This window comes from Nerophis lumbriciformis, linkage group LG14 (genome assembly GCF_033978685.3).
Source record: "Nerophis lumbriciformis linkage group LG14, RoL_Nlum_v2.1, whole genome shotgun sequence".
Taxonomy (NCBI): domain Eukaryota; kingdom Metazoa; phylum Chordata; class Actinopteri; order Syngnathiformes; family Syngnathidae; genus Nerophis; species Nerophis lumbriciformis.
The window spans coordinates 10,877,704-10,889,906 of record NC_084561.2 but is presented as its reverse complement, the minus strand read 5'-3'; the positions used below and the strand labels follow the sequence as shown (position 1 = coordinate 10,889,906).

The following is a 12,203-nucleotide window of genomic DNA, read 5'->3' as shown; positions in this document are numbered from 1 at the left end:
GACAATGAGCATTATTACACTACAAATGGATCAATACAAATACCAATAGAAATAGCGCTATTGATAATGAACAATACCAATAATTGACCCCTATTATCAACAATACAGTTGTTCAAATGCAACAATACATATACGTAATGATAACTAGAAATACAAAAGAATGCAGAAAAATGGAGGGGAAGAAAGAGAAGCAACCTATATTAACCTTGTAGATTGTTATAGTACCTATAGGTTAAGCTTTGTCAGTGTGCCGTGTGTTACCCAGTTTCACCTAGGGCAACAACGTTAATATATGTTTGATGAAACGTGATTATGTGCATGAGTGTTTGTATGTATATGTACTTTTATATGTACAGAAAGTGTATATGTATGCAAAAAAAATAAATAATAATAACAATGTTCATAATCATTGGTGTGATACCTCAGCTTATGAGTGTCCCAGCTCACAATTTATTTGAGATACAAGTTTCCTTTTGGACGATCATTACGCTTTAGTTAGCGAGGAAAAAATGGCGTTAGGCTCCTCGTCACCACTAGTTGGCGCAGTGAATGTCACAGTGAACCCAGTAAGAGGCGACCAAATGTCTCCGAGCTGGGTCGTCTCAGCGGCATCGCTCGTTATGACTCCTGCTAGTCAAAGGCTCGGCTGCATGCTTGTGGAGTTGTTCTGCACTCTGCCACACCTCACCTTTTTGCAGCGGCGGTAATGCACACTCTGCTTTTATGGGCATTTTTTACGACTGCTATCATAAGCAAACATCCATCCAACATAAGGTTATAAAAACATAATGAATATGTTTCTAAATCTAATATCTAAGCTATAAATAATTACTAATTATATATATACAGTATATATATATATATATATATATATATATATATATATATATACTTATAATGTACACATACTATACTGGTACATACATTCATTATACAAAACATATTTAAAGTAATAATAATTTATTAATTTGTTGCACAAGCATTAAATAATGATAAAAAATTAATTACATTAAGAAGTATCAACATTTATTGAATAAAATATATATTTTACATAACTTACTTTTTTATAATATTAACAATAAATACAAATTATTTAATCTATATATATTTGTATATATATATATATGTGTATATATATATATATATATATATATATATATATATATATATATATATATATATATATATATATATATATATATATATATTAACTACACTTGTAATGTACACATAGAACAATATAATATACACTTTTAATTACATCTATAATATACACATAATATATACATATGATATGTACATATGATATGCACTTATAATGTACACATACTATACTGGTACATACATTCATTATACAAAACATATTTAAAGTAATAATAATTTATTAATTTGTTGCACAAATTACATTAAGAAGTATCAACATTTATTGAATAAAATGTATATCTTTAATTGTCCACTGCCTACTTATTTGTTTTAATATATTTATATTTAATTTTAAAATAAATAAAATGAAATATATATATTAAAAAAAAAGAATAATAAATTCAAATTTACATTTAATTTAAAAATAAATACAATTATATATATATATATATATATATATATATATATATATATATATATATATATATATATATATATATATATATATATATATATATATATATATATATATATATATATATATATATAAATAAGTATTTGTTTGTATTTTATGAGTGTACATCATGAGTGCAGGTAATTTGTGTATGTCATGAGTGTCTATTATGAGTGTATTTTATGAGTGTATATTGTAAGTGTATATTATAAGTGTATATTGTGAGTGTATATTATGAGTGTATGTCATATGTGTATATCATGAGTGTTTATTATGAGTGTATTTTATGAGTGTATTTTGTAAGTGTATATTATAAGTGTATATTGTGAGTGTATATTGAGTGTATGTCATATTTGTATATCATGAGTGTTTATTATGAGTGTATTTTATGAGTGTATATTGTAAGTGTATATTATAAGTGTATATTGTGAGTGTACGTCATATGTGTATATCATGAGTGTATTTTATTAGTGTATATTGTAAGTGTATATTATAGGTTTATTTTATGAGTTTATTTCATGTGTGTATTTAATGTGTGTATATTATGAGTGTACTGTATAATAAACGTCCAGACTTAAGATGCGCAGTGGTAGGGTTAGGGTAAGGGTTGGGTACAGCTAAATTAACTTTGTGTATAAGTTGTAAGTTTTGTGAGGAGAAGCAGAGCGACGAAGTTGTTGTTCTTCCTTCTGCTGCAATTTCTTCCAAAGGGGAGGAGACTTGCTGAAGGTTGTTTTTAAAAGTTATTTCCACACGAGCAAAACTTTTCATTTGACGGAAAGGAAGAGCGCAGCTTGATAGCCTGAAGGACACGCGCCCAGCCTACTTCTACTGCATCGTTACCACTTTAATACGGCCTTATTACTGCGTTAATACTGCCTCATTGATACCGCCTTATTACTGCATTGTTACTATATTGCTGCTGCGTTATTCCTCATTCATTACTACGCTATTACTATATCACTACTGCATTGTTACTGCTTTATTACTATATAGTCACTGCCTCATTGCTGCTTGGGTCCTGCATCATTGGTGCATCATTCCTGCAGCGGGGCAGGCGTTGCGGACACATCTGGTCGTCATCAGAAGGGGCAGCGTCTCTTCCTGCTCACATGTGACTCCAGCCGTGAGTGAAGACAAGTCCAAGAGGAGCTTTGAGAAAACATTGCTAAAGTTTGACAACAAACTTGTTGTGTTATTTTTGGTGTATGGATTGACTTTAAGCTCTGATTGCGGGAACGACGCAGGGAGAAACTTTCGCCTTTTTTCTTCGAGCCTCCAAGGCTCGTATTTTTTTGTCTTTTGTCCAACGGAAAAGAGACGCCCTGCAAAGCAAGGATCTATTTCTTTTTTCAGTTTGGGTTCTTTTTTTTCTTCCCTTCCCTCGCTGTCATGACGTCCAGTTACACACATGGAATGGACCGGAACCGCTTGGAGAGTCCCGTCACCGCCAACCTGGACCACTTGCAAGCCAAGAAGAACTTCTCCGTGAGCCACCTTCTGGATCTGGAAGAAGCCGGGGAGATGGTGGGCTCTCAGGCCGACGAGAGCGTCGGCGAGGCCGGGAGAAGTTTACTGGAGTCTCCGGGACTCACCAGCGGGAGCGACACCAACCAACAGGACAGTAAGTAGCTTCAGCGTCAATAATACAACCGATCAATACTTTGATTGATTTTTTTCCAGTGCATCATAATACATCATGTAATAATATCCCCTTTATTCTAGCAGGTGTTAAAATAGACATTATGTTTATAAAACTACAATTTAATTACACTTTTTTAATGTGTGTTGGTATATATGTATGTATATATATATATATACAGTATATACACATATTTAAATGTATGTTGGTATATATATATATATATATATATATATATATATATATATATATATATATATTTAAATGTATGTTGGTATATATGTATGTATATATATACATATATACAACGGGTGTTAAAATAGACATTATGTTTACAAAAGTACAATTTAATTACACTTTTTAAATGTGTGTTGGTATATATGTATGTATATATATACAGTATATACACATATTTAAATGTATGTTGGTATATATATATATATATATATATATATATATATATATATATATATATATATATATATATATATTTAAATATATGTTGGTATATATGTATGTATATATATACATATATTTAAATGTATGTTGGTATATATATATATATATATATATATATATATATATATATATATATATATATATATATATATACACTGCGGGTGTTAAAATAGACATTATGTTTACAAAAGTACAATTTAATTACACGTTTTAAATGTGTGTTGGTATATATGTATGTATGTATATATATATACATATATATATATACATATATATATATATATATATATATACATATAAATGTATGGTATATATGTATATATATATATATATATATATATATATATATATATATATATACATATAAATGTATGGTATATATGTATATATATATATATATATTAACATGCATTTAAAAGGTATAATTAAAGTGTATTTTTGTAAACATTATATATATATATATATATATATACATACATACATACATACATACATACATACATATATATATATATATATATATATATATATATATATATATATATATATATATATATATATATATATATATATATATATATATATATATATATATATATATATATATATATATATATGTACAGTAGGTAGGTAGGTTTTAAAAAAAAGAAAAAGTATATTTGTTATTCTTGTTAATTTTTTAAAAATAATTATGTATTTTTTTTTGTACAAAGTAGTTGTGTGTCCAGACTGTGGGGGCAACCGTGTAAAGTTTTATGCACCCGATATTTTGGCCTTTGAAGGTGGGCTAAATGTGTTTTTTCCAGTAGTCCAAAAGGACGCCGGAGTAAAAGTTCAACAAACAAAAAGTCTTTCTGTTGCAGCAAGGAGCGAGAAGAAAATGACATTTTTTAGGGGTTTAATGGGTGTTGTTGTTATCTTAAAGGCTCAAAATGAGCGTCGTGACGGAGTGGAAGTGGTTTTAGGTCACGTCGTTAATTTCAGCTTATTTTCCGCCTGTCAAACACTCTCACACCATCTGACCCTAATCGTTTGTCATCATTAACACGCTTGTCTTTAAACAATAACAACACATACCATGACTCCGATTTATTGTGGCATTAATATTATTATTATTAGGATGGAAATCAATATCTACAATATTATTACAATTCACAACACATCACTTTATATTAATTTTGTGCACTGTATTTCCATCATGTTGCTTTAGTACAAGTATTTTTGAAATTACATAGGAAAATAAAAAATACTAAAAAGGTAAAAAAATAGCATTAAGGTTTCAAGTAAGGACAAAAAAAGAGGATATTTTTTTAAACAGTTGTGTGAAAACTGTGATGAAGAAAAATATTAGAAAATGATTGTCCTGTATCTCTTCAATAAGTTGAATGTTTTCTCGTTAGAAAATTGTACATTCATTTTCAATAAGAATATGTTTTTTTTTTGGAACTTGTTAATAGACAACCATTGTTCCACATTGGATTGTTTGAATAAGTGATGAAATGGAAATAATACATGGATTAATTTAAATTCAGAATTAAATATAACATACATATTATTGTCTAAATACATTTTAACATTCAAGAAATAATACGCTCTGTCACTTTACCAAAAGGCTGACAAGCCCATTTTTCTTGAAATATATAATACTTAATAATCATTATTATTAATGTTAAAATTATTATAATGAATTTGTTGGTTTTAGCCGGTTTTTAAGAATAATTAAATTTAATTATGCAGCCGTCAGTTGAAACGGTTTGGACACGGGTGTCTTTGAAAGTGCGTAATATTATAATTAGCATTTAAAAAACAATAACGTTTTATATTTTTTTCTAATAAGGGGTGGACAAGTATTTTTAATGAGCTATTATTATAGACCCATTTATATAATTATTGCTATTATGCACCTTAATGCTGTGATCAATGTAATATTGGACAATAATACATTTGTTGTACATTAATACTGTAATAAATGTAACATTTAACAAAACAATTATTTTAACATATATTAATACTGTAATAAATGCAACACTTGACAATAATAACTTGAACGTTTATTTAATATTGTATTTAATATAGCATTTAAGTGATATGACAATAATAATGTGGTTATAGATCAATGCTGTTGTTAATGTACATTTAATGATACTAATTTGAATGTAGATTAATACTGTAATAAATGCAACATTTGACAATAATACCTTGAATGTATAATAATACTGTAGTACATGTAACATTTGACAATAAAAAACTTTGTTGTAGATTAAATACTGCCATTAATGTAATATTTGAAGAGAATAACTTTGTTGCGGACACTGTAATGAACATATATTTGACGATAATAACTTAAATGTAGATTACTTTTCTAATGAATATAACATTTGACAATATTAGTTTTGTTTTAGAATAATACTGTGATTACTGTCAATTTTGACAGTAATAACTTGAATGTAAAATAATACTGTAATAATGTAACATGTGCCAAAAACTTTGTTATAGATAAATATTGTGATTAATGTAAAAGGTGACAATAATAATTTGAACGAAGATTAATACTATAATAAATGTAACATTTGAAAATATAAACTTTGGTGTGAATTAATAAAGTAATGAATGTAATATTTCACAATAATAACTTTGTTGTAGATTAATGCTGTGATATGCCAAGTTATTATTGCCAATAAAACTTGAATGAAGATTAATACTGTAATAATTGTAACATTTGCGTTATTATCAGGGTTTAGATGACTGGGAACACGCTAAACAAAGTCAAAAAAATATGCGTACACTTGCATGAGACGCAGTAAAAATATGTGAAACATTTCAAAGTCCATGTGAATCATCATTCATATAATAATAGAATAATTGAACGCTTTGGCTCGTGGCCAAAAGAGTTGAAAAAAGGAGAGTCATTTATGTAATTGACGTCATTTGACTTTTGGTTTTGGAAGAAAAGGTGAAAGGTCGGCTACTTTTTCAAGCTATGCGCTTGTAATTGAATCTAATGTGAGCCGCTGACATGTCAATCATTCGCAGGGTGACGCTATGACAACATAAACCATTTCTCTCTCAACAATTGATTGACTTAGGCAGAAAATAGCGGAGACAAGTTTTCAACCGAAGTATCTATGTACAGTACGTGCAGTATGTGTGTACTCAACACTAACATTTACCGTTTATAAAATGAACATTTTTGCTGGTACTCATTTTTATTCGTCCAATTACGTGCATAACATATAACTATACTTTAATAGATATAAAATATTCCTTTAACGTTCATCACTATTATTAGAGATACATTGAAAAGAAAAGGAGAGGTTTGTGGTGTTTTTTTTTAATACTGGAAACACTTAAATTGTACTTCATTTGGGAATCAGATCTCCACTCCAACAGTGCAGTTATTGTCTTTATGATATTTTGTGGTCATTTGTCATTAAATGTAGGCATAATGTCGGAAATTGTTGAAGCAAATATTCTTTGACACGTTGGTGTGCTCCTCAAAATCTTGTGGCGAGCTTCTGGTAATCGATATCGGTACCGAATGGGACCAACTTTCCATACTTTTGTGTTTGTGTGGTCATAAATGTTAATTTGCTTTATAATGATAAAACATATTTAACATTTAACAGTGAGTTGATACGGATAACTGTACTGTCAAGCTGTTATACTTTGTTTTCCTACACTTCTAAATATAATTTGCAAGTATGCCTTCATTTCAGTTTGTCCGATGTGTGTTGCCGCAGTCAGGAAGTAGTCTTTGCCATTAGGTGGAATGCACCACTTTTGACTTTTGTTGACTCCTACAAAGTGTTTTATACTGCAAACATTGTATTTAATACTCACCAGCTGTTTCATTGTAACCACATCTTTTTGTTTTTCATTAACAAATTTGCAAGTGTTGAAATCGCCATGTAAAATCGCTAATGTATATGGCATAGGGATGTCAAATTCATTTGAATTTTTTTTAAAATTCAAATGAATCGAGACTCTTATTAGTAATGATTCCTAATCAATTAAAAAAAAAAAAAATCGCCAAAAAAAAAAAATCGATAAAAAAAATTAAATAAATAAATAAATAAATAAAATAAAAATAAATATATATATATAAATATGTATATGTTTACATATATCTTTTTCTAATCGATTTAAAAAAAAAAAGTCAATTAGGAATCGTTACAAATAAGAATCACGATTCATTTGAAAATCAACTTTTAAAAGATACTATATACATATATATATATATATATATATATATATATATACATATATATATCCATCCATCCACTACCGCTTATATATATATATATATATATATATATATATATATATATATATATATATATATTGTTATTTAAAAAAATTTAAATTAATTAATACATTTTTTATCTGTCTGTTCCAGCCAGGCAAATCATATTGTTGATGTTGTTAAAAAAGTATTGAGTATGAATTGAGAATCTATTCTGAATCGAATCTTTACCCCGAAAAATCTAATCGAATCGTGTAGCGGCCAAAGATTCACAGCCCTTTTATGGCATATCCAATCTAAATTAGCATCGGGCTAGCGTGTTTTGAAAAGTGGATGAATGCGTTCGGCATGGAAAATCGCAACTACGTCAAGGAAGTCCGCTAAAACTATTTGTGCGTTTTTTGCTAAAACCGGACGTGACATCAAGCGCAACAAAGGTATTCAAAATATGGTATCACTTGATTTGATGTAAATTGGACACAACGGGGTCGGTGGCTATTAGGGTTGTCCACATACCAATATTTTAGTACCGGTATCAGTACTCAAATGTATTTCGATACTTTTCAAAATATAGGGTACCACAAACCAAATGTACTTCAACGAAAAATCATATGATGTATTAAACATGTGTTTCATATTGCATTAAAAAAAAGGTATTAAATAACATAGTGAACGCACTAAACAACTTCACTTTTAGTAGTAAGTAGGGAAGTCCGATAATATCGGCAGTCCGATATTATCGGCCGATAAATGCTTTAAAATTTGATATCGGAAATGATCGGTATCGGTCTCAAAATGATCAGTATCGGTTTCAAAAAGTAAAATTTATGACGTTTTAAAACGCCGCTGTGTACACGGACATAGGGAGAAGTACAGAGCGCCAATAAACCTTAAAGGCACTGCCTTTGCGTGCCGGCCCAATCACATAATATCTACGGCTTTTCACACACACAAGTGAATGCAAGTCATACTTGATCAACAACCATACAGGTCACACTGAGGGTGGCTGTATAAACAACTTTAACACTGTTACAATAATGCGCCACACTGTGAACCCACACCAAACAAGAATGACAAACACATTTCCGGGACGCTACAATATACACCCCCCGCTACCCCCTACCCTAGAACCCCCCCCCCCCATAACCCCGCCCACCTCAACCTCCTCATGCTCTCTCAGGGAGAGCATGTCCCAAATTCCAAGCTGCTGTTTTGAGGCATGTTAAAAAAAAAAAGCACTTTGTGACTTCAATAATAAATATGGCAGTGCCATGTTGGCACTTTTTTCCATAACTTGAGTTGATTTATTTTGGAAAACCTTGTTACATTGTTTAATGCATCCAGCGGGGCATCACAACAAAAGTAGGCATAATAATGTGTTAATTCCACAACTGTATATATCGGTATCGGTTGATATTGGCATCGGTAATTAAGAGTTGGACAATATCGGATATCGGCAAAAAAGCCATTATCAGACATATCTAGTAGTAAGTAAGCCAACAAAGGCTCCTAATTGGCTGCTGACGTATGCAGTAACATATCGTGTCATTTATCATTCAATTTTGTAAAAATTAAGAGGGACAAGCTGTAGAAAATTGATTATTGATCTAGTTGTTCATTTACTGTTAATATCTGCTTGCTTTCTGTTTTAACATGTTTTATCTACACTTCTGTTCAAATGTAGTTATCACTCATCCGTCTGTTGTTTGGATACTTTACATTAGTTTTGGGTGATACCACAAATTCTGTTATGGATCCAATACCAAGTTGTTACAAGATCATACATTGGTCATAATTCAAGTTCTCCTGTGTCTAGGGACGTATTTCCTGAGTTTAAAAACGATTTAAAAAATGACAAAAGATTTTGTGCTCATAAAACATGTTGACGTAATCATTGTAGTATCGACTATATATGGCTCTTCTACTTTTTATCATCACAGCTTTTGTCTGTGTAGATTTACCCATGGCATTTGCTTACATTTAGGAGCGCTTGTTTGCTGTTAGCGGTTAGCTATTGCAGTGTTTTTCAACCTTTTTTGAGCCGAGGCACATTTTTTTCATTGAAAAATCCGGAGGCACACCACCAGCAGAAATCATTAAAAAACGAAACTCAGTTGACAGAAAAAAGTCGTTGTCGCAATTGTTGGATATGACTTTAAAGCATAACCCAGCATGCATCACTATAGCTCTTGTCTCAAAGTACCGGTAGGTGTACTGTCACCACCTGTCACATCATGCCCTGACTTATTCAGACTTTTTTGCGGTTTTCCTGTGTGTAGTGTTTTAGTTCTTGTCTTGCGCTCTTATTTTGGTGGCTTTTTCTCTTTGTTTGTTTCTGCCCCCCCACCACAAGGGAGAGGGGGGCAGAGGAGAAAAGAAAAGAAACGGCAGATCAACTGGTCTAAAAAGGGGGTCTATTTAAAGGCTAGAGTATACAAATGAGTTTTAAGATGGGACTTAAATGCTTCTACTGAGGTAGCATCTCTAATTGTTACCGTGAGGGCATTCCAGAGTACTGGAGCCCGAATAGAAAACGCTCTAAAGCCCGCAGACTTTTTTTGGGCTCTGGGAATCACTAATAAGCCGGAGTTCTTTGAACGCAGATTTCTTGCCGGGACATATGGTACAATACAATCGGCAAGATATGCTGGAGCTAGACCGTGTAGTATTTTAGTAAAACCTTAAAGTCACATCTTAAGTGCACAGGAAGCCAGTGCAGGTGAGCCAGTATAGGCGTAATATGATCAAACTTTCTTGTTCTTGTCAAAAGTCTAGCAGCCGCATTTTGTACCAACTGTAATCTTTTAATGCTAGACATAGGGAGACCCAAAAATAATATGTTACAGTAATCGAAATAAATATGGTATTTATAGATCAAATTTTTTCCCAAACCGTTAAAATGTCCTCAAACCAACACAATCACATTCGTAATCAACACTCGTTAAGTCATAAAGGTTCACAAAGGTACGACAGTCCTCTGTAAGATTGTCTAAGAGCAGTGGGAAAGTGTGGTTACAAAAAGAAAAAGTGGCAACGTTGAAGGAAAAATGTCAATAATGTTTTTGTGAAACTGTAAATACACAAATTGGAACATTTGTTTCTGCTTACCTTGCAAAGCTGAACATGAAATGTTCTGGAAGTTTAGTGAGGCGATGGCGTGTGCATTGCTCAAGAGTTGCCAACACCGGGTTTTGATTGATTGATTGATTGATTGAGACTTTTATTAGTATATTGCACAGTACAGTACATATTCCGTACAATTGACCACTAAATGGTAACACCCGAATACGTTTTTTAACTTGTTTAAAAAAGTCGGGGTCCACGTTAATCAATTCATGGTAAAATGGTGACGGCGTAAGATGTGGTTCTATCGAATTTGAAGTCGTTTTTATTTTTCACATTTTCCACACCGTATATGTCATCTTAAGCTCCTTCTTACTAGGGAAATTGTAGAATCGGAAGTGCGCCCAAAGGTTTGCCTTCCGTAACAACTAGCTGACTGTATTGTAGCTTCATGCTAACGGCAACCCAAAATGTTGAAAGAGCCATATTGGACCAAAAATTTTTTTTAAAAATCTGTCTGGAGCCGCAAAAAATTAAAAGCCATATTACATACAGATAGTGTGTCATGAGATATAAATTGAATTAAGAGGACTTAAAGGAAACTAAATGAGCTCAAATATAGCTACAAATGAGGCATTATCATGCCCATCCATCCATCCATTTTCTACCGCTTATTCCCTTCCGGGTCGCGGGGGTACTAGAGCCTATCTCAGCTACAATCGGGCGGAAGGCGGGGTACACCCTGGACAAGTCGCCACCTCATCGCAGAGCGCATTATGATGCAATATGTACATATAGCTAGCCTAAATAGCATGTTAGCATCGATTAGCTTGCAGTCATGCAGTGACCAAATATGTCTGATTAGCACTCCAACAAGTCAATAACATCAACAAAACTTACCTTTCATGCACAACCTTAAAAGTTTGGTGGACAAAATGAGACAGAAAAAGAAGTGGCATAAAACACGTCATAGAAAGTTATACATGTAAACCAGGGGTCGGCAACCCGAAATGTTGAAAGAGCCATATTGGACCAAAAATACAAAAACAAATCTGTCTGGAGCCGAAAAAATTAAAAGCCATATTACATACAGATAGTGTGTCATGAGATATAAATTGAATTAAGAGGACTTAAAGGAAACTAAATGAGCTCAAATATAGCTACAAATGAGGCATAATGATGCAATATGTACATATAGC

At 31.4% G+C, this 12,203-nt stretch overlaps 1 protein-coding gene across 1 annotated transcript in view; it reads left to right on the top strand.

Annotated features, from left to right (window-relative positions):
* Window positions 1–2,356: 2,356 nt before the first annotated feature.
* The window catches only part of prrx1b (paired related homeobox 1b), a 35,470-nt gene continuing 25,623 nt past the window's right edge, over window positions 2,357–12,203 (top strand). Inside the window, exon 1 of the mRNA XM_061976414.1 lies at window positions 2,357–3,221. Within this exon, the coding sequence (XP_061832398.1) occupies window positions 2,990–3,221 (232 nt within the window). The 5' untranslated portion in view covers window positions 2,357–2,989. The remainder of the gene's footprint in view (window positions 3,222–12,203) is intronic.